Genomic DNA, 23,875 nt, shown 5'->3' with positions numbered 1-23,875 from the left:
GGCTTCAGTAGGTTCTTCACTGGTTTCAGTGGGCTGTTTACTGGTTTCAGTTGGTTCTTCACTGGTTTCAGTGGGTTATTCACTGGTTTCAGTAGGTTCTTCACTGTTGTCAGTAGGTTATCCACTAGTTACAGTTTTGTTATTTACTGGTTTCAGTGGGTTATTCACTGGTTTCAGTAGGTTGTTCACTGGTTCCAGTTGTTTACTGGTTTCTGTTCTTCTCCAGTTGAGATGGGCTGTCTGGGAGGGAAGACGGAGGAAGAACGACTGGATGAAAAAGCGAAGAGAGAAGCCAACAAGAAGATCGAGAGACAGCTGCAGAAAGAGAGACAGGCTTATAAAGCAACACACAGACTGTTACTGCTGGGTGAGACACCTGTCTGTCTTGTCTATCTGTCTGTCTTCTGTCTATCTCTTAGTCTGTCTCTCTCACCTGCCTGTCTGCCCGTCTCTCTCACCCATTTTTCTGTCTATCTGCATGTCTCTCTCACCCGTCTGCCTGTCTCTCTCTCTGTCTCTCTCACCTGCTTGTCTGTCCATCTCTCTCACCCATTTGTCTGTCTATCTGCCTGTCTCTCTCACCTGCCTGCCTGTCTGTCTCTTTCACCTGCCTGTCTGTCTTTCTGTCTGTCTGTAGGTGCAGGAGAATCAGGTAAAAGCACGATTGTGAAGCAGATGAGGATCCTTCATGTTGATGGTTTCAACACTGAGTGAGTCAAACTTTAAATTCTTCATACAATAAAATCCACAGTGACTTCATTAACCTTTGTTTTGAAATGTCACCCTTGGCACCAGTATGGCACCACTTCCTGTGGTGTATAAAGTCTCATCAGAATCAGAATCAGAAATACTTAGGAATTTTGACAAGAATGTTACCATTTCAACTTTTTACTTCATGTGGTTGAAAGCAAAGTGTCACAGATTCAATGTTTGATCAATAAAATACAATAATATAATTAACAGTCTATAATGTACTTAATTTATCTTTCATTTCCTTAATTATGAGACAAAGATCTTGTAAGACTGTACAGAGCCATTCAGTTTTGGCCCAATCTGATCCAGGAACAGTTAGTGTGTTGGTCCAGTTGTGTGTGTGTGTGTGTGTGTGTGTGTATATATACATATATATATATGCATGTGTGTATATACATGTATATATTTTATTGTATGAAGTATGTATGTATGTATATATGTATATATATATATACACACACACACACAGTGGGGTCCAAAAGTCTGAGACCACATTGAAAATCTCAAGTATTTCCATGTAAATCTGGAAATAATCACAAAGTTTGAGGATTCTGAAACATTTACAGTTATGTTATACAAGTTATGACATGTAAAATGAAGAAGACATATTTTGATTCTGCACTATTTTTAGATTGGCAATCAAATTTAAGCACACCTGTGGCATCGACCAACTTTACTCCTTTGTCCAAAAGGTCAGTAAATATGGCTGTGCCTCATCTTGCTCACTAAGCAGCACTGTGATAGTGGGAAACATGGCATCAGAACTAAGTGAAAGTGTCAGAAGTCAATCAGAATCAGAAATACTTTATTGATCCCCGGGGGGAAATTATACAGTACCGGTGCTCCCATTCAAGAGTAGAAAGTAGCCTAAATTTAGAAACAAGAGTATGTACAAAAATATAGAAAATAAGAAATAGAAAATAAAAAAATACACAAATTTACAATATTTAAGTGAAAAATAAAAGTAAAAGATATTTACAATAACAATTTATATATATGTATATATGTATATACACTGCTCAAAAAAATTAAAGGAACACTTTGAAAACACATCAGATCTCAATGGGAAAAAAAGTCATGCTGGATATCTGTACTGATATGGACTGTGTAATGTGTTAGGAATGAAAGGATGCCACATCGTTTGATGGAAATGAAAATTATCAACCTACAGAGGGCTGAATTCAAAGACACCCCGAAAATCAAAGTGAAAAAATGATGCAGCAGGCTAGTCCATTTTGCAACTCAAAATGGTACTCAGTCCTGTGTATTGCCCCCACGTACTTGTAAGCATGCCTGACAACTCCTAATGAGACGATGGATGGTGTCCTGGGGTATCTCCTCCCAGATCTGGACCAGGGCATCACTGAGTTTCTGGACAGTCTGAGGTGCAACCTGGCGGCGTCGGATGGACCGAAACATAATGTCCCAGAGGTGTTCTATTGGATTCAGGTCAGGCGAGCGTGGGGGCCAGTCAATGGTATCAATTCCTTCTTCCTCCAGGAACTGCCTGCATACTCTTGCCACATGAGGCCGGGCATTGTCGTGCACCAGGAGGAACCCAGGACCCACTGCACCAGCGTAGGGTCTGACAATGGGTCCAAGGATGTCATCCCGATACCTAATGGCAGTCAGGGTGCTGTTGTCTAGCCTGTAGAGGTCTGTGCGTCCCTCCATGGATATGCCTCCCCACACCATCACTGAGACACCACCAAACCGGTCATGCTGAACAATGTTACAGGCAGCATAACGTTCTCCACGGCTTCTCCAGACCCTTTCACGTCTGTCACATGTGCTCAGGGTGAACCTGCTCTCATCTGTGATAAGCACAGGGTGCCAGTGGCGGACCTGCCAATTCTGGTGTTCTATGGCAAATGCCAATCGAGCTCCACCGTGCCGGGCAGTGAGCACAGGGCCCACTAGAGGACTTCGGGCCCTCAGGCCACCCTCATAAAGTCGTTTTCTGATTTTTTGGTCAGAGACATTCCCACCAGTGGCCTGCTGGAGGTCATTTTGTAGGGCTCTGGCAGTGCTCATCCGATTCCTCCTTGCACAAAGGAGCAGATACTGGTCCTTCTGATGGGTTAAGGACCTTCTACGGCCCTGTCCAGCTCTCCTAGAGTAACTGCCTGTCTCCTGGAATCTCCTCCATGCTCTTGAGACTTTGCTGGGAGACACAGCAAACCTTCTGGCAATGGCACGTATTGATGTGCCGTCCTGGAAGAGTTGGACTGCCTGTGCAACCTCTGTAGGGTCCAGGTATGGCCTCATGCTACCAGTAGTGACACTGACCCTAGCCAAATGCAAAGCTAGTGAAAAACAGTCAGAAAAGATGAGGAGGGAAAAAATGTCAGTGGCCTCCACCTGGAAAGCCATTCCTGTTTTGGGGGATGTCTCATTGTTGCCCCTCTAGTGCACCTGTTGTTAATTTAATTAACACCAAAGCAGCTGACACTGATTAACAACCCCCTCTGCTACTTAACTGACCAGATCAATATCCCAGATGTTTAATTAACTTGATGCTATACTCTGATTAAAAAGTGTTCCTTTAATTTTTTTGAGCAGTGTATGTATTGCTCTGTTGCGTATGTATATATATGTATTGCACTCGAATAAATAATGAGGTAGTATATGGCAGGTGAAGCAGGTCCAGAATCAGTCTGTTTCTTCTGAGTGTCTGACACTCAGAGGGAGGAGTTGAACAGTTTGATGGCCACAGGCAGGAATGATTTCCTGTGGCGCTCTGTTGTACATTTGGGAGGAATGAGTCTCCCACTGAAGGTGCTCTTGTGTCTGACCAGTACGTCATGGAGAGGATATGAGACGGCGATCCAAGATGGCGCTGCGGATGGCTGCCTCGGTCTGTTGGAGCGCATTGTTTTGCCTTGTTTTGTTTGTAAACAGTGTTTTTTGTTTTGGTTCACGGAGCTCTTTCACCAGAGAAGAGCTCATGAACATCAGGGGAACAACTCCAGTGGATTTGTTTCCCTTATTTCTTGCACCTTTAACTGTTTTATGGGACATTCTGGTCAAAGGTGCTCTCACCTTTGCAGCTCTACGTCGACGTAGAGGGAAACGTGCCGGTGCGCTCGTGCGTCTTTGCCGGCGAGGACAACGCACACCGCTACCCGGAATATTTCTCTCTAACGTGCGCTCACTGGGGAATAAGATGGACGAACTCCAGCTGCTGATGAGGAGAAACAAGGACTTTTATTCATCTGCTGTTTTGTGCTTCACGGAGACATGGCTGGGGTAAAGAACTCCCGACGCGGCGCTGCAGCTGGACGGATTCCAGCTACTCCGAGCGGACCGCGACGCGCACCTCTCCGGCAAAACAAAGGGTGGAGGTATTTGTTTCTACATCAACAGCAGCTGGTGTAACGACGTGACAGTGATCCGACGGCATTTCTCTCCTTCCCGGGAAACCTTTTTCATAAACTGTAAACCATACTACTCCCCCCGTGAGTTCGCTTCATTCATTCTGGTCGGTGTTTACATTCCACCGGAGGCCAACGTGCAGGACGCACAGCGCGCACTCGCCGACCAGATACTGGAAACGGAGCAGACCAACCCGGACTCCTTAATTATTGTCCTCGGTGACTTTAACAAAGGTAACCTCAGACATGAACTCCCAAAATACAAACAGTTTATTAAATGCCCCACCAGGGAGGGGAACACTCTGGATCACTGTTACACCACAGTCAGTAACGCTTTTCACGCCGTCACGCGCGCTGCACTGGGACACTCTGACCACGACATGGTCCACCTGATTCCCGCATACAGGCAGAAATTAAAACTTTCTAAGCCTGTTGTGAGAACTTCGAAGAAGTGGACCAGTGAAGCTGCAGAGGACCTGAAGGCGTGTTTGGACTGTACTGACTGGGATGTTTTCAGGACTGCTACCAACAGTCTGGATGAGTACACAGAGGCTGTGACTTCATCAGCCAGGACTTCCGGTGGGAGCTGAACATCAGCTCCCTCATCAAGAAAGCCCAACAGAGAATGTACTTCCTGAGGCAGCTGAGGAAGTTTAACCTGCCACAAACAATGCTGGTTCACTTCTACACTGGCATCATACAGTCCATCCTCACCTCCTCCATCACTGTCTGGTACGCTGCTGCCTCCACCAAGGACAGACGCAGACTGCAGCGTATCATCCGCTCTGCAGAGAGGGTGATCGGCTGCAACCTCCCATCCCTTCAGGACCTGTACTCCTCCAGGACCCTGAGGAGAGCAGGGAAGATCGCTGCCGACCCCTCCCACCCCGGACACCATCTGTTCGACCCCCTCCCCTCGGGCAGGAGGCTGTGGTCCATCAGGACCAAAACCTCCCGCCACAAAAACAGTTTCTTCCCCTCTGCAGTCAACCTGACGAACTTACATTGACCCCCCCCCCCCCCCGAACACAAACACTACTTATACGTTATATTAACGTACATCACCCCTGTCCCCCCTGCGTTACATTAACGCACCCACCCCCTACTGGACACTTTACCTGGACACTTTACTTTATTCTGGTCACTGCACTGTTGTTATTTATCTTATCTTATTTTTATTTTTATTTTTATTCTTATTCTAGCTTTTATATTCTACTTATTTGTTATCAAAACAATAGCATCTTCAGACCACAGCAAATTCCTTGTAATGTATGTTACTTGGCAATAAACAGTTTCTGATTCTGATTCTGATTCTGAGACATTGTCCAAGATGACCCGCAGCTTGGACAGCATCCTCCTCTCTGCCACCACCGTCAGAGAGTCTAGCTCCACCCCCACAATGTCACTGGCCTTGCGGATCAGTTTATTGAGTCTGTTGGAGTCCGCCACCCTCAGCCTGCTGCCCAAGCACCACCACAGACTCATAGAACATCCTCAGCATAGTCCGGCAGATGTTGAAGGACCTTAGCTGCCTCAGAAAATAGAGACGGCTCTGGCCCTTCCTGTAGAAGGCATTAGTGTCCGTGCCCAGTCCAGTTTATTGTCAATGTGAACTCCCAGGTACTTGTAATCCTCTACAATGTCCACACTGACCCCCCTGACTGGAAACAGGGGTCATCGGCACCTTGGTCCTCCTCAGATCCACAGTCAGCTCCTTTGTCTTTGTCACGTTATGCTGGAGATGATTCTGCTCGCACCATGTGACAAAGTTGTCCACAGCAGCCCTGTACTCCTCCTCATCACCCTTACTGATACATCCAACTATTGCTGAGTCATCAGAAACCTTCTGAAGATGGCAGGTCTCTGTGCAGCAGCTGAAGTCCGTGGTTTAACTGGTATTCTGAGCAAAGAGGGGCTTTCTCAGAGTCAAATCATGGCCAGACTAAAGGTTTCTAAGGGGGCACTGCATGGAACTCTAAAACGCTTTGCAGAAACGGGATCAGTTGTATCCAAAGCTCGATCAGGCAGACCAACAGTGACCACACCATCAGAAGATCAATACATCAAGCTTACTTCCCCGAGAGATAGAAAAGCAACTTCGTCACAGATACACAATCTGCTAAATAAAGAACGCCACACTCTAATCAGCAAAAGTCCCGTCAAAAGAAGGCTGTCTTGTAGTGGTCTCAGAGGACCAGTAGCAGTTTCTAAACCACTTCTCAGAAGGGGAAACAAGGCCAAACTCTTGGGGTGGGCTAAGAAATAGCAGCATTTTACTGTGGATGAAGAAAAGTCCCATTTACTGATGAATCCAGGTTAGAGATTTCTGGCAGTAACAGAAGGGTGTATGTAAGGAGACGAGCAGGAGAGAGAATGATACCGCAGTGGATCAAACCAACAGGAAAACATGGTGGTGGGAATAGTCAAGTCTGGGGGGGTTTGCCTACTCTGGAGCTGGACCCCTGCAGCAAATCGACTACACCCTGACCAAGGAGAAGCACCACTCCATTCTTCAGAGACATGCTGTACCCTCTGGTCTGCATCTTTGTGGAGAGGGATTCATACTGCAGCAGGATAAGGACCCCAAACACACCTCAAAGCTTTGCAAGAACTTCTTGAAGACCAAAGAAGACCAAGGAGTCTTGACTGTCATGGACTTTCCCCCACTGTCACCTGACCTCTACCTCATTGAACTATTTATGGGGGCACTCAGAAAGCCAAGCCTTCTGTGACATCACAAGAAGCCCTCTGGAACATTGTCAGATCATGCTGGGATAACATGGGTCATCAGGTTTGGCACAAACCTGTGGAGTCCATGCCAGCTGGACTGCATGCTGTCATTAAAGCAAAAGGGGGACATACCAAAGACTAAGATTCTCTGAAATTCCTGACCATTTTTCAAAGATTCAACTTTTCACTCAAATTATTGAGCTGATATTATCATTTGTAATGAAAACAAATAGTATTACACTCCAAACAAATGCAAAATATATATGTGTGTATATATATATATATATATATATATATATATATATATATATATATACAGTGCTTAACAAATTTATTAGACCACCTGTCATAAAAACGAGAAAACACAAATATTTTAGAAATCTGTCAAAAACGTGTTTCAAACTAAAAATTGTATTGTTATTAGGCAAATAACAATCTGGAACAACTAAATAGTCCTTATTCACATATATTAACCAAAAATCTTAATATTTTGTATGACCTCCTTTGGCCCTGATAACAGCTTGCATTCTTGCTGGCATTGTTTTTATGTATTTTTCAACAGTCTCTTTTGTTATTGAGTTCCAAATAGTTTCTAGCTGTTCCCAGAGACTTGCTTTGGATGAAACTTTTGTGCGATCTATTTTTGAATTCAATAAATCCCAGATCTGTTCAATAGGATTCAAGTCTGGACTTTGACTTGGCCAGTCCATCAGTTCCAGTACTCCAGATTCTTCTTTTTCTTGGTCAAGTAGTCTCTGCACAGCTTTGCAGTATGCTTGGGGTCATTGTCTTCTTGGTATATGAACCCACGATCAATCAGGTTCAATCCAGAAGGGATTCCATGATGCGCCAAGATGTTGTGGTAAACCTTCTTGTTCATGATACCGTCAATTTTAACTAATTTTCTGCGGACATAAACACGACGATGCTGATCGAAGAGTTCAAACTTGGACTCGTCCATCCACAGTACCTTCTTCCAGTCATCTACAGTCCAGTGTTTGTGCTCCCTGGCAAATTTGAGGCATTTTTGGATGTTTGCAGGCCTCAATAATGGCTTCTTAGCAGCTATTCTTCCCTTTAAGCCTTGTTCCTTCAGTCGTCTGCTTATGGTCATTCTGGAGACTTTCTCAGATTCTGATCTAGAAGCATTAATCTCTGCCTGAAGATCAGCAGTGGTCTTCCTTCTGTCTCTAGAACTTAAAATCTTGAAGTGCCTGACATCTGCTTCAGTCAGCTTTCATTTTCGGCCTCTTCCTTGACGCATTTTGTAAGTACCAGTCTCAATCGAGTCCAAGGCATACTTGACCACACTGTGAGAACACTTTATGTCTTGCCCTATTTGTCTCAAAGGCCATCCAGCATCATGAAGTGCTTTAATTTGGACTCTTTCTTTCTCGGTGAGTTCCCTACGCTTCACCATTTTGAACAGGAGTGAGGAATTTCAAACTGAACTCACGTTTTTATACCCAAATTTGAGCCAGCACACCGGAATTCTCTGAGAAGTCAGAAATTTATCAAGAATAACATACAACCACTAAAACAAATGTTTCTGTTCAGGAATGCAAGTAAATAACTGTAATTTGGCATCTCAATCAAAAAATAATAATGTGCTTTACTATTTTTTTCTGCTTTTTTGTAAAACAGTAAATTTGAAAATTCATGGATAACAACAATAATTATATTTTAGCATTAAAGATATCATTTTGATTAAAGAGCTTGCACATACTGGTGGATTAACCATTACAGAAACATAAAAAAATATTTTGGTAATCAGCAACACTGTTGATTTAGGGCAGCGGTGGCAAACACCTTACACTGGGTGGTGGTCTAATAAATTTGTTAAGCACTATATATATGTGTATGTATATATATATATATATATATATATACATATATATAGTAATGGTTGAATCAAAGATGCTTTTGATATAGCTACGGGTTTGATAAAGTCTTTTTTTTTTCCAGAGAGAAGCAGCAGAAGATCCAAGACATCAGGAAGAATGTGAAGGATGCCATTGTGGTAGGTCACATGACCAACTGAAGTTATGATCAAAACCTCTGATTGGTTCAACCACGAGAAACTGGTTTAATTTAGGTATCAAGTTAAAACAGTCCTGTACAGGTTGAAATGAGGTGATTTATAATCAGAGGTCTAATAAATGAATCAGTCTGATGGATCATCCAGACCATCAGACAGCAGGAATCATCTGAACAGGGAGCTTTTTATCTGTAGCTTCAATCAAACCTGATAGAAACCCCATCCATCTATTATCTCACCTGTATATCCTGCTGAGGAGTCTATCCCAGCATGCACTGAATGAGAGGTGGGTGTTCACCTGGACAGGTGTTCGCACAGAAGCACAGTTATCATTTCTGATATTTTACGACACAATAAGAGAAAAAATGTTTTTTAAGATGGAGATTTATTGCAGATGTTGATGATTGACAGCCAGAGCAGCCAATCAGTGTGTGTGCGTATGTGCGTGTGTGTTTCAGACCATCGTGTCAGCCATGAGTATGTTGACTCCGCCCATGCCCCTGGGTAACCCTGGCAACCAGTTCAGAGTCGACTACATCAAGAGCATCGCACCGCTGTCTGACTTTGAATACACAGAGGTAACACACACACACACACACACAGGTAAGGTGTCTCTGGAGTGGTGTCAGTCAGGTGGTTGAAGGTGTCTGGCAGCCAGAGCAGGAACAGATTTTCATTTCATATGAGCTCTTAAAGTTCAGCTGCCGTAAAAGAAAAGGTTAATTTCAACACTTTGTTCAAGTACAGCCAATGAATTCTCAATATTACGAGATCAAATTACTTAAAATAAGATTAGAATTATTCATACACATGCAAGAACAATTCTAGCATGTGTGCTAACCAATGAGCCACCATGCTAACATGCTAACTGACATGTGGTGATCGATGAGTCGTCCACTTCGGTCCAGACTGAAACATGTCAACAGCTGCTGGATGGACTGTGATGAAATGTGGTTCAGACCTTCATGGTCCCCTCAGGATGAACTGTAATAACTCTGGTGATCCTCTGACTCTTCATCTAGTGCCATCATCAGGTCAACATGTTCATGTGTCCAATACTTTGGTTTATTGATTTACAACTTTATCATTCTTATGATGATGAAGTACATGATGACCTCACGTTAGTCTCAGCTGATCAGAATCAGAAATTCTTTATTGATCCTCAGGGGGAAATCAAGACTAGAAAAGTAGCATAAATTTAGAAATGAGAAGTATGCACAAATAAAGATATAAAAATTCAAAAATAAAATATATACATTTACAATCTTTGAGTGAAAAATGAAATAAAAATGGTTGATGGCTGATTGGTTTCATCAGAAAATACCTGTAACATACTTAATAAGTTGATATTAAAATATGTTTGTAAAGTTAAAGTTACTACAGCAGTTAAATATACAAAGTACAATATCTCCCTCTAACATGTGGTGGAGTAAGAGTATATAAGTAGCATAAATTGGAAATACCAAGTACCACAAAATTGTACTTAAGTACAGTACTTGACTAAATGTACTTAGTTACTTTCCACCACTGACAACAAGTATCTTTGCACCCGCTCTGATGGTGATGACCTGCTGCTGTTAGCATGAATGCTGCTAATGCTAACAGTTAGCATGAATGCTGCTAACCCTAACAGGACCAGGTGACCTCATCCTCCAGCTGCTTCTTTCTTTCTTTTCTTTTCTGAAATCTGATTTTGTGTCTAAAAGATATTTCCATCACTGCTGCTCGCTGACATGTCACGTGATGAAATAAACACCAGACACTGGACAACAGTATTTCCCAGCAGCCACTGCAACAAGTATTTAAGTGAATAACTGTTTTTATCTGAAACAACAAACGACAGAATAAATATTCATGCGACTCAGCTGCTGCACTGTCTCACCTGTAGTCATGAACAGGTGAACTGATGTGAAACTCCATAAAACAGTGTCCCTTTAAAGCAGCGGCACCAGGAGAGTTGGTTAAGAGCTTGTTTGTTTTAATGATCTTAATGACATGATGTAACGAGTTAACGTGGGACTGAAACCACACAGGACGACGCACTCACACCCGACTGTGTGTGTGTGTGTGTCTCACCTGAGGCCTCATTATCCAAACATCTCGAGTCTCTGAAGACACAAAGAGACAAAACAAGCGTCTTCCTGTGTCGCCTCCAAACTGCTTCAGCTTTTTATTTCTCCGTTGTCTGTGACACTGCTGCTGATTGGTCGACTGGACACGCACACTTTAAAAAGTCACTGCTGTCCAATCAGGCGACATCACATGAAAATACATGTGACTGCAGACTTTAATGCATTATATAATCACATCATGATGAGTTTGAGAAGAGTTTGTGCTGTTCACACAGACTGAGATATAATGGGGGTGAATGGGCCTCCACAGAATTCAATGTATTCCATAAATCATCTTTTTATGTCAAGTTTAATCTGAATTGTTGTGTTTTGACTTTTTTACTCACTGAACAAATGCTTTAAGACAAAAAAGCTCAATTTTATACTCAAAGTTGAATTTTGTCACAAAGTTTAATATTTTAGGCATAAAGGGTTTAAAGAACATTAAACATTAGATCTGCTTTCTGTGCCATGTCTCCCCAAAATGTTACTGTTGTAATGTTATGAAACTTTGTGTTCATACTTGAATGTTCAGCATGTGAGCTCAAACTGAACAAATGCTACGTTATACATTTTATGTTGTTTTTGCAAAGATCAACACTTTCAGCAACTTTCACTCAAAGTTATAAAAGGTTTTCACACATTTTAGGAAAATAAGATGTAGATGTTTCTTTGTTTTTAAGATATTGTTAATAATCATCGACACAGCTGAGCCTTTTATAGATCTGTCTAAAGCAGTGGCTTCTGCTGATCATAACATTTTAGATATAAATGAACAGTCCTTTAACCCTTTGAACTGTGCAGCAGAAATGTTCTCTGCCTACGTCTGTATTTTTTCTTATTGTGATGTTATTTCTTGCACTCTCTTCAAATGCTTCATATCCCTCCAATCTGTAAAACCTAAGCTAAAATAATTTTATAATAGTTGATAAAAGTATTAAAATTGTGTCAGAAATTAGAAAAAAATACAAAAATCGGCTGTTTTTTCATCAAATTGTACTAAATAAACACACAAAAAATATTACTGCAAAACAAATCTGAATGTAGAAACTAGGTCTGTACCCGACTCAGTTTTGGCTTTAATACGAATATTCGACTGTTCGCTCCTTTTTCTGTATATAAACATCAAGCAGCACTTTTTTAAACTGACAGATTTTTAAATGGAGTTCGGCTGGACGTTCAGGGTGACAGCGACAGTCAGTAATCTAATAAACAAGCCAAGTTAGCCCTCCGAGCCACAGCAGGGTTAGTCCATCTCACTGCGACTCACCCTGGGTCCTGGTCCACAGCAGCCTCCATCTCACTCGGAATGTAATTTTTGTAGTTTTTGAGATATGCTCATTTTTATTCTGTGTAAGTCAATAAACCATAATTACTGATAAAATGATGAATCGTGAATTAAAACGGCACGTTGTCACCACGTTTTGCTCTGCATGTAACATAACGTAATGATATCATCAACTTGCGACACGAGCATGCAACGTGATGATGCAAGACATTTTTAAAGGTTAAATGGCTTCATGACTTCGGCAAAAGTTACCAGAAGGTTTCAAACACTGAAGGTGAAACTGTCAATCTTCTGTTTTTCAATACTTAGACTTTGTTTGGACGGACAGATCATGACCTCAATGAGACTTCCTGTTTAAATGAAACTGTCTGTCTCTCAGGAGTTCTTTGAGCATGCTCAGAAGCTGTGGGAGGACGACGGTGTGAAGGCATGTTTCGAACGCTCCAACGAATATCAGCTGATCGACTGCGCCAAGTAGTAAGACACACCCACACCCACACACACACTCAGTCTTCCACTTCATCACTCAGAGCTGTAACATTTTAAATCCCAATGGACCAATCAAAACGCTCCACTAACCCTGATGGACCTATCACAGCTCAGGGTGGAGGGGGGTTGGGGGCGCAGGACCGGGGCTCTTAGCAGAGGCCTGTGATGTCACAATAAGATTTTATTGGAGTCTGCTCCTCAGATGTTTCCTTCTCTTGTTTCCTACTTCCTAATCACAGCTTTTGCTTGCTCATTGCAGCTTCCTGGACAGGTTGGATGCAGTCAGGAGGTCAGACTACACACCTACTGACCAGGTAAAAAACCGACCAATCAGCGTCCAGCATCCAGGATGACTCATCTGTTACTGGACAGTACAAACATTTTCTTCTTCTCTTGCAGGATTTGTTGCGCTGCAGAGTTTTGACTTCTGGGATTTTTGAAACCAGGTTTCAGGTCGATAAGGTCAACTTCCAGTGAGTGTGTTTAGCCCCGCCCCTCTGTCCACCTGCACCAATCACGTGTCTCCCCTACCTGACTGCTGCTGGTTTGGCAACTTTACATTTAGTTTTGATTTGTTTTGTTATCAAATGTATTGGCAAAAATGTAATATAATGTAGAAAGAGAAGAATGTATTAAACAGGGAGGACATCATTGTCTCTGATGTCAGAAATCACAGAAAAAGACGTCAGTTCCACAGTTACTTCAGTTGTTCCACCGTCTGCTACATTTTTTTCTTTAAAAGAACTTAATTGAAATATATATAAATAGTTATACAACACGTTTACAGCAGTTCATGTAAAAGCCATAGATGTATAAAGAGAAGGTAACAGCGCTTTCCTCTCTGTGTTTTGGTGACAGTGGTTGACGCACTTCCTTTGTGCCGAAAACCTTCAGTTTCCCAGAAGATGGTCCCCAGTGGACCTGCAGAGACCTGCACAGTGACAGAGAGGCTTATAGGGAACCAGTCTAAACACTGATGGTGTCATTATTCTACAGCCATTACATCGTGTTCAACATTTACTTCATGATCAGAAAACATTTCTGTTGCTACTTTAACTTGCAGCACACAGCTAACTCACTGACTCCATGGAAACATTATACTTCCTGTTCACATCCCCCAAAGCAATATGGGAACTGTAGTTCCAAAACGTAGAGCACGATTATCCCCCAAATAGAAATAAGACGAAGAATAATAGGAGACAAAATATTAACATTTTCATGATGAACTATAAATATATCTTTTGTCATTAATAATACTCTAGTTGAATTTCTCTTTCAGCTCAAAACACTATAAACCTGTCTGTTTGTTTATTACCTGACTAACACACCTGTCTGTCTGTCTGTCAGTATGTTTGATGTTGGAGGACAGCGAGATGAAAGGAGGAAGTGGATTCAGTGCTTCAACGGTGAGAAAAACAGATTTATTAAAAACAACCCTGAGAACTGAATGAACTTCCTGTTAAACTGACGTTTGCGTGTCTGCTAAGATGTGACCGCCATCATCTTCGTTGCGGCGAGCAGCAGCTATAACATGGTGATCCGAGAGGACAACTCCACCAATCGGCTGCGAGAATCTCTGGACCTCTTCAGATCCATCTGGACCAACAGGTTCAGCATTTTACACGTCCTGATCTGTGATTGGCCATAGTTAACCCTCTTTGCTCTGTGATTGGCTGTAGTTAACCCTCTCTGCTCTGTGATTGGCTGCAGGTTTCTGAAGACCATCTCAGTGATCTTGTTCCTGAACAAACAGGATGTTCTTGCTGACAAAATTCTGGCTGGAAAATCTAAACTAGAGGATTATTTTCCAGAATACAACAACTACCAAGTACCTGCTGAAGGTACATACATGCATATAAATACACAAACATGTACAAAAACACATGTACAGGTATAACATATAAACACGCCTCCTGATGTGTGTGTGTGTGTGTGTGTGTGTGTGTGTGTGTGTGTATGCAGCTGTTCCAGATACTGATGAAGACCCCAGAGTGACCAGAGCCAAGTTCTTCATCAGAGACGAGTTTCTGGTAAAAAACACATTGATGGTGATCTCTGTCTCTCTCTCTGTGACCTGTCTCTCTCTCTCTGAACTGTCTCTCTCTCTCTGTGACCCATCGCTCTCTCTCCGACCCGTCTCTCTCTCAGAACTGTCTCTTTCTCTGATCCGTCTCTCTCGCTCTCTGAACTGTCTCTGTCTAACCCTTCTCTCTCTCTAACCCATCTCTCTTTCTCTGACCTGTCTGTGTCTCAGAGGATCAGCACGGCGAGTGGCGATGGGAAACATTACTGTTATCCTCACTTCACCTGCGCCATCGACACAGAAAACATCCGCCGCGTCTTCAACGACTGTCGTGACATCATCCAGCGCATGCACCTGCGGCAGTACGAGCTGCTCTGATTGGCCGCTAGGCACTTACCTGGCCCAGCCACCCCTCATGGACTGACACATGTGACCTGTAGAAGCTAATCTGATATCTAATCAATACAGATAGATCCTGGTATATTTACACTGTTAATGATGTCACAAACACTACAATTATTTTTAAATGGGCTTTAATTGATTGGCTCTGTCTGATGCAGAGAATTGTGGGTAGTGTAGTTCTGTCGATGGGAAGGGAGTGCAGCATGAGGGTTTCCTACCGTTGGCACGGCAACAGTCTGATTATCATATTGGAGGGGGTGGGGTTTAGAAAATGTGTTTAGACTTTAAGAAATATTTCAATTTAAATCTATTTTTTCATGTTTCTGAACTTGTTTAAGTATATTACTATTATCTTTTCCCTGATTGGCTGTTCTAGAATCTGATCACTTTGTTTGTCAGATAAAAGTCAGAATTTATACCTGAAAGATCAAAGATTGTAGATTTAGTTGAAGAGGAAACTCTTCTGTCCTTCCAGAGTTACTCTTAAGTTTCTTCAAAATCAAACATTTATATTACCAGCTGAAAAAATCCTTTTGGAAAGAAGTGATATTAAAGACTTTTAATGTCAAACCTTTGACTTCTTGTTTTTTCTGGTTGAAGAATCTCAGGTGTCATCAGGGAGAAGCTATGCGCAGAAAAGATCACTTAACATCACTACAACCATGTATAAACATATATATGTACTGTGTGTGTATCTATATTAAAACAAGGATGTAATTTCCACTGGGGATCACTTTTATTACGCAGGTTGATTTCTTTCTTGAGTCTCTCGTGACTCAGTCCACTGAGAAAAAGTACTTCATCCTGTCTGCATGTTTCTGCAAAAAAAACATTTAATCTATATTTTTATTTACAGTCAACAAAAGACACAAGAATTCCACACAAATTTCCCCCGTGGAGTAATTTTCCTTTTTGCTGTAGAAATATTTCCTTCTATGTTAGTACATTTGTGACTTTTAATGTTTATTCTGTTAATAAAGAAGGTAGGTTCCAATTCCTGCAAGTCTTTCCCCTCATAGTGACATTTCATCAGCTGAAAGATTCCATTATAGCATTTATTACCGTTTGATATTCTTTAAGTGACAGGAGAGATTTTAGATCTGAGAAATTTGCTGAGAAGATGAGCTTCATCATTTTGTAAGAAAAATTATATTCCTGTCAATCCAATGTTGCAAATATAGGGATTTATTCTTTCTGGACATGTACTTGTTCCATATACATTTTGTGGGGAGAGAAATACAAAACTATAAAGAGAGGGTAGGGTCAACAAATCTACAGATAGAAGAACTCTGCCAAACAAGGACAAATCTCTTTGAAGCCATGCTAAATATAGGTTTTGTTTTTTGGGCTTCAAATTATTTAGCTTTTGTTCCGTAAGATTTTTAGAAAGATTTTTCTGAGGTATTTAATACTTGTTTTAACTGGTATATCATATATTAAAGTTTCCTAAGTGTAATACACACTGAATATTTCACATTTTGATACAGTGAGTTTTAAGCCTGATGCCAGAGAAGGTGTGTGTATCACACTGATTGGACTGTGTCATCAACTCGGTTATTCTGATGTCTCTTTCAAACATCCTTGAAAATGATGGCAATGTAAAATATGTATTGAGAGCAAGTCAACAACTATAAGACAGAGAAAAAGGAGAACTAGGGCAACCGGACTGATCTGCCAACTGAGAATCTTTTAGTGGTATTTGGACATAGCATGACATACTTTACTGAGCATCCTAACATCGGAGATACATGTTGAAAGACTGAAGTGATCTGAACAGGAGCTGTAGCTCCACTGTGTCCAATGCCTAAAGAAATCCCAAAGTAAAATGAAAGCTTCTGATTTATTCAGAGTAATCCATCAGCTCAAGAAGAAGCCTAATGTTACAACTTATATGTCGAGTTTCATTCATTATTTCACTAAAGTGTACTTTACAGTCTATATTCCATGTTAATGGTCTCCAGTTATAATGAAAAGAGGATTTTTGTCTGGTTTGGGAACCAGTGTTAATATACTCTGCTTCATAGTTCCAGGTGATGTCACAGCTCTGATGTAGGTTATCAGTAAATATTGATCAGAGCAATCACATACTACAGTACGTCGTCTGGTAGTGTGCTAATGTAATAAAACCAATGGGGAAGCACACTAAACTAATAACTATTTTTTTTAGCTATTTGAAAAGTTATTAAAAACATACTCTAATTCAGAGTGTGTAAAAGTTGTCGATATCCGTATTTATGCATTTTCCTAAATCGGGTTTTTTGTGTGCACTCCAGGAAATATCAATCTAACTGAGGTTGGTTTATTCACTTTAAGAACGGCTTTTATCTGCTCATTATCTGCTCGGCAGCTTCTGTCTGTGAGGCCCGCTCACCGGGGGAGGGCGCATGCGTGAGAGGTAGTGATCCGTCTCGCCCACAGAGGATCTTTGGCCCGTTGCCTGCGTGCCCCTGCAGTGTGTGCGTGCTGGCGCAAAGCGCGGCCTTCCGCTCTGTGCTCGTCCTCATCAACAACAACAACAACCGTACAAAGTGTCTACCGGCTCCCGGTACGCTGACACATCCAGAGGACCACACTCACACCGGGCCACTGTGACGGTAAGAGCACGCTACCCTGGCTCCGCGCTCTCCTCTTCCCCCCGCTCGGGCCGCCGTTTCCGCGGGGATGCCTGCGCGCTCTCGAGCCGTTCATGGCCGCTCGAGCCCCGTCTCGTTCGTGTTGCCGAGGCCGCGGCGCCGCCGCTGCTCGCGTGCCTGTGGGTTGGTCCCGGGGACGGCAGAGCGGAGGGTCCGCGAACCAGCACGCGGCTTGATCACCGTCCGGCCGGTCATGATGTCGGTCAGCAGGTTTAACGGAGAAAATCAGTGTGGAGGACAGTTAGCGGATAAACGCCATTTTGTGTGTGAGCGGAGCAGCAGGCCAGACTGTCCGCCATTTAACTAAAACAGTTCCACCAAAAACATCAAACACATCACAGCCGTAAACGGTACACACCGACATTCATCTGAACGGTTATCAAACGCCGCCGGTGAACTGTACTATCACCGGGAGACCTCTTGATGTTGTAGTGTAATGTTTAAGTAGCATGTTAGCTTCCAAGCGTCCTCCAGGCTAACGTTAGCCTCACCGGTGACCACAGCTACTGTTGCACCGTCTGAAAGTTCCGTTAAATAGTTGTTGTCCCGCTAATACGCGACCTGGCTTACAGCTAAAACGGTTTAATCCGGATCTGATCAACTGTAAAGCTAAATTAAAGTTAGCCTCGCAGCTGCTAGTCCGCTTCAGTCCGGTTCAAATGAACTATAGCCAGAGTATCAGAACTAGGTGTCCGTTAACGGTCCAGGTTTCAGAGCCAGACTGTGAATGTTTAACGTCACACATACAATCCGGTCTGTCCAGGTAACTAATATTGTTTTGCTCCATGCTAACAGCTATCCTGTCTGCTGCGAGTCCCCTCAGTTGAGTTTTTTGCATCATGAAGCGTGCACATGCTCCGGTGCGCGTGTCCGCGGTAGAAGAGGTACATGAACTATTGGGACCACACTGGGCACAGATGTTCCAGGAAGCATTAAATCCAGTCATCTGATTCCCAGTAACACCACCTCAGTCCTGGAGGTCATCCCGGAACTGGTTCACTTAAAGACTTCAGCAGTATTATGACTTAAAGTAGTTGTTCTGAGTAATTACATATAAAAACAAAACATGATCTCAGTTTTATTTGAAGTACTGAATCAGAAATATTCTCAGATCCACTGATGCACAGGTGGAGGTAATATGCCAGCAAAGAAAGGAGAGGTTTCAAACGTTTACGCAAACGCAGAGAAATGTGTTCAGTGATGAAACACTGCATGTAAACAGAAACGTTAGTTTGTTCTTCAGAAAACTCCACACAGAGGGTTAGGCAACAGTTTGGTTCAGATCTGCGGTTGTGTGTCTGGTTCTGATGTGTATCAATGGTTCTTTGGTATTTAATTTCTCCCTTCAAGGTAAGAAACAGATCAAATAATCCTCCTTCAGAGCTGCTGTGGCTGAAACCAAGAAAACATGGTGAATAAACAAGAACAGTCCAGTAGCCAGAGAGGGATTCTGAAAAGTTTTTACAGCTGGTCTGTGTCTGATTGGACGGTCTCTTATTGGGCTGTGTCTGAGTGGTGTGTCTTTGATTAGTCTGCCTCTGATTGGCTTGTCTCTGATTGTGGCTGTTCTCCAAACATCAGTCCAACAAACTGTCTGCAGGTTTTGACCCACTGACGGGAGGAGATGCACAGAAAATGTTGGGTGGGGATTTTGGTGAACTGAGCCTTTAATCAAACACCTGATGTTTTACCTGTCGGTGTTCAGATGGCGGAGACGGTGAAGTACGTGGACGATGAACATAAGAGCATTTTCCTGAAGCTGCTGAACGAGCAGCGACTGGAGGGTGAACACTGCGACATTGCTGTGGTGGTCGAGGATGTCAAGTTTCGCGCTCACCGCTGTGTGCTCGCTGCCTGCTCAAACTACTTCAAGAAACTCTTCAAAAAACATGAGGTACTCTTTAATATACACATGGACACTTTAAATACTGTCTAAATACTAGTCAGACAGGAAAAAAAACTGTCTGACTCTCATCTCACCTGTACTGACTGTCACCTGTCTCACTGTCACCTGTTTGCCTCTCACCTGTCTGCGTCTCCTCAGGTGGACAACTCTTCAGTGATTGAGATTGACTTTATCCGCTCTGATATCTTCGAGGAGGTGTTGAACTACATGTACACGGCAAAGATCTCCGTCAAGAAGAGAGACGTCAACCTCATGATGTCGTCAGGACAGATCCTCGGCATCCGCTTCCTCGACAAACTCTGTTCACAGGTAACACTCACACAGCTAACACTCACACACACAGCTGACACTCAGACACAGCTGACTCTAGTTTATATAAATCATAACACCATACCTCAGGGCACTTTTCATATAGACCGAACTCCTTATAATATTGGGTCATGCTGATTGTTATGTAGCAGAAGACGTCTGCTTCGATGGAGAGCAGACAGGTCAGAGTTATATGAATCTAATAAAAGAAACCCTCTTTGAATTTAGACAGGTGTTGTACAGGTGACCTCCCGTGCAAGCGCCACCCTCCTCTCTGTAACCATGGCAACAAATCAAACACGGCAGGATTAGAACAGACACACTTCATAAATAAGAAAACACAGTGAGGTGACATCAGAGTTACTGCTTATGTCACTGATGATGTCGCCACATCTATGATGTGTTGCAGCACTTTTTGTCTGTTGTTTACCTGTTTGTTCGTCAGGTAAAGCTCCTCCTCCTGTGTGATGATGTGTTCATGTGTCCTCAGAAACGAGATGTGTCATCAGAGGACAAAGAGAAGTTTCCCTATGACATCGTAAAGATGGCGCTGCCACCCGAGGCCCAGCTGGCTGCTGATGCCGAGGTACAGTTAAACTAATCAATAATAATCAGTGATTGATTAATGATGTATCACACCAGCTTTAACATTTTATTCCATAATGTGTGTGTGTGTGTGTGTGTGAATGCAGGTGCTTGGGGAGCACGATGACACGCCCACCACCGATGACCTCGTTGAGGCGTCGGCCAATCAGGAGCTAGATAAGTCTCCCAGTGCGGCGTTGCGTGTCCAGGAAGCAATCCTGAAAGAACTGACCAATGAGGACGTACACAAGGTACACACACATTGTCTATATTTGTGAAGAACCTCATTGACATAATGCATTCCTTAGCCCCTAAACTTGATTCTAACCTGAGCCTGATTTTACCCTGAACCTGATTCTAACCTGAACCTTAAAACCAAGGCTGAACCTTCAAACAGCCGTCTAAAGTAGGGAGGACCAGCCAAATGTCCTCACTACTATGGGTTAACGCTGAAATTGGTTCTCACAGACCACCTCAAGATATCAATACAGACCCACACACCGAAATACAGGTAGCCACAGGTAAACACACATACGACCACACCTTTGTGACCTCTCCAGGTGACCTGCTACGGCCAGGATGTGGTGTCAGAAATGGATGCTGGGCCTAAAGAGCTGGGGGCGGAGCACCACGCCACCCAGACACTGACATTTGCAGACAATATGGGGGAGGTGAAGGACGAGCAGCCGCCCGGCTGGTCGACAGCTACGACCGACATGAAATTTGAATACCTGCTGTACGGACACCGAGAGCAGCTCAGCTGCCAGGTGTGTGGGAAGACCTTCCTGGACGAGAGCAGACTCAGGTACGTACGACACACCTGACCTATACACCTGATCAACACACCTGGTGAGCTCACCTGTTCTCTCTGTCTTCAGGAAACATGAGAAGCTCCACTCAGCAGAGCGTCCGTTCGCCTGTGAGATCTGCACCAAAGCTTTCACCACCCACGCTCACCTGAAAGGTAAAAATAGCCCTCAACACACCTGGTCTCCGGTACGTTCACCTGAGATAGATATTACAGTTGGTGGACATTTTACAGGTGATATTTTGTTCACTGACAAACTGTGTTTGTCTCCGCCCTCAACGGTGTGTTTGTAGAACACCTGAAGATCCACACGGGCTTCAAACCCTACAGGTGTGACGTTTGTGGGAAATCGTTCATTCGAGCTCCAGACCTGAAAAAACACGAACGAGTTCACAGCAACGAGAGGCCGTTTGCCTGCCAGATGTGTGACAAGGTGAGTTCACCTGTTTGTCTCTCACTGGTTTAATTGCACACCTGTGTTGTGTCACCTGTATGTCTGTCTGCCTCTCACCTGTCTGTCTGCAGGCGTTTAAACACAAGTCTCACCTGAAGGATCATGAGAGGAGACACAGAGGAGAGAAACCGTTCGTCTGTCCGTCCTGCACCAAGGCCTTCGCTAAGGTACAACTGATACTACTACTAGTACTACTAGTACAACTAGTACAACTATACTACTACTGGTACTACTACTACCATTAGTTCTACTGACAGTGTGTATTTGTACCTGTGGTGAGTTCAGTGTCACTCTGTACTTTCAGGCGTCAGATCTGAAGCGGCATGAGAACAACATGCACAGTGAGAGGAAACAGCTGAATCCTCTGCAGAGTGACACAGAGACACTGCAGGCTGCCGCCATGGCTGCTGAGGAGCAACATCTGGACAGCATCAGCTGCTCCTAACATCTGAACCGCATCAGCTGCCCCTGACATCTGGGTAGCATCAGCTGCTCCTGACATCTGGGTAGCATCAGCTGCTCCTGACATCTGGACCGCATCAGCTGCTTCTAACATCTGGACTACATCAGCTGCTCCTGACATCTGGACAGCATCCATTGCTCCTGACACCTGGACAGCATCCATTGCTCCTGACGTCTGGACCGCATCTGCTGCTCCTGACATCTGGACCGCATCTGCTGCTCCTGACATCTGGACATCTGGACTGCATCTGCTGCTCCTGACATCTGGACATTATCCGCTGCTCTTAATCAGTGTAACTGTATTAATGAAAATATTTCCACTATATCTTTATTGATTTTTTTAAGCCAGACTCTTAATGAAGTTCTGTTTTGTAGAAGTTTTTTTTCTCCTCTGAATCAGTGAACATGAACTGATGACCTCAGCGATCATGTGATGAACATGTTAAACGTGGACACCTCCTCTTCCCTCCCCTCTGGCTTCATGTATCATTTGTAATTATGTCTCTGTAAATGTACAGGATCTGTTTTTCAGTCTGAACCAAACTCTGTACAGAGAACGGTCGATTTTGAAACTATTGGTGTTGTTGTACATAAAGCTGTTCTGTTCAGTTTAATGAGCAGAGCTACTGTGTTTTAAACCAGACGTCTGTTTTATTTTATTATATTTCATCACCTTCACTAAACTACGGGAGCCCAGAGTGGTTATATTTACTCACAGGGCTCTGTTTCCATGGTGACAATAAAATAAGCAATTTTAACCAAAATCTCCAACTAGTACATGCATTTAAATCAATCAATCAGTTCTCTGGGTTTATTGATCCATTATCAGGGTTTCAGGTGTGTTTCACAGTTGCATCATCTCACATTCATTCAGTCTGATGTTTGCAGGTTTACAACTAAAACATAATTACTGAATATTATCAACAGTTCTCAGTGTAGTTTTGGTGATCGGATGGTCGTCTCGTGCAGCTCTGACAAGAATTTGTAGATCCAAACACTGACCAGCAGGAAGAGACAAAACACCATCAGCAGCTCTTTGTGTTTTTAATATGAGCAAGTTTTTAAATCACATTCATCAACAATAAACCAAAGTTTGATCTGATGATTTACAGCAACAGTTGAACACATTCTATGCAGGCTTTTCTGAAAAATCAATAGTATATAGTAGTATAGACTCATACAAAAATAATCGCTCTCCGTCATCACCTCTGACCCACTAGAAGTGTGGCAGTGTCTGCCTGGACTTTCTTATTCTGTGTTCAGGACGTTTCTGGGCATCAACGTTTTGGGCAGTGGTGTGTAGCCCCCAGCCAATAACAGCGCAGGATGTGACTATAAAAACGTGGTGACCAGGTGACATCGCTGTCTCGCTCTCGCTCTCTCATTGAGCCAGGGAGGCGGGGCCAACTTTGAATGGTGTGTTTACGAATAGCAACCAACAAATCCTGCATAGTACTCCTTCAACGAAGAGGACAAGATTCAGTTCAATTCCCTCAATAATAAAACAATG

At 43.1% G+C, this 23,875-nt stretch overlaps 2 protein-coding genes across 4 annotated transcripts; both read left to right on the top strand.

Moving 5' to 3' along the window:
* The first annotated feature begins 231 nt into the window (after nt 1-231).
* Nucleotides 232-16,005, top strand: LOC139303947 (guanine nucleotide-binding protein G(olf) subunit alpha-like). 2 transcript variants are annotated; one of them, XM_070927762.1, is made up of 13 exons: nt 232-367; nt 638-710; nt 8,028-8,032; nt 8,825-8,877; nt 9,354-9,473; nt 12,674-12,771; nt 13,043-13,097; nt 13,183-13,256; nt 14,131-14,189; nt 14,271-14,391; nt 14,494-14,624; nt 14,746-14,813; nt 15,038-16,005. In XM_070927762.1, exons 1-13 carry the CDS (start codon nt 232-234, stop codon nt 15,182-15,184), a joined length of 1,140 nt encoding a protein of 379 aa, XP_070783863.1. In that variant the 3' UTR covers nt 15,185-16,005. The 2 variants fall into 2 exon arrangements, with proteins under 2 accessions (XP_070783863.1, XP_070783862.1); XM_070927761.1 differs by lacking the exon at nt 8,028-8,032 and having other exon boundaries at nt 8,823-8,877.
* A 1,646-nt stretch (nt 16,006-17,651) lies between these two features.
* zbtb14 (zinc finger and BTB domain containing 14) lies at nt 17,652-23,003 on the top strand. 2 transcript variants are annotated; one of them, XM_070927759.1, is made up of 10 exons: nt 17,652-17,802; nt 19,547-19,735; nt 19,886-20,056; nt 20,547-20,642; nt 20,749-20,892; nt 21,202-21,446; nt 21,520-21,605; nt 21,743-21,882; nt 21,975-22,070; nt 22,208-23,003. In XM_070927759.1, the coding sequence occupies exons 2-10, from the start codon at nt 19,547-19,549 to the stop codon at nt 22,346-22,348; spliced, it is 1,308 nt and encodes a 435-aa protein (XP_070783860.1). In that variant the 5' UTR covers nt 17,652-17,802; the 3' UTR covers nt 22,349-23,003. The 2 variants fall into 2 exon arrangements, with proteins under 2 accessions (XP_070783860.1, XP_070783861.1); XM_070927760.1 differs by having other exon boundaries at nt 17,763-17,960.
* The last annotated feature ends 872 nt before the right edge of the window (nt 23,004-23,875 follow it).

This window comes from Enoplosus armatus, chromosome 21, assembly GCF_043641665.1.
Source record: "Enoplosus armatus isolate fEnoArm2 chromosome 21, fEnoArm2.hap1, whole genome shotgun sequence".
Classification (NCBI taxonomy): Eukaryota; Metazoa; Chordata; class Actinopteri; order Centrarchiformes; family Enoplosidae; genus Enoplosus; species Enoplosus armatus.
The sequence above is the reverse complement of the archived record's forward strand: the minus strand, read 5'-3'. Positions and strand labels throughout refer to the sequence as shown.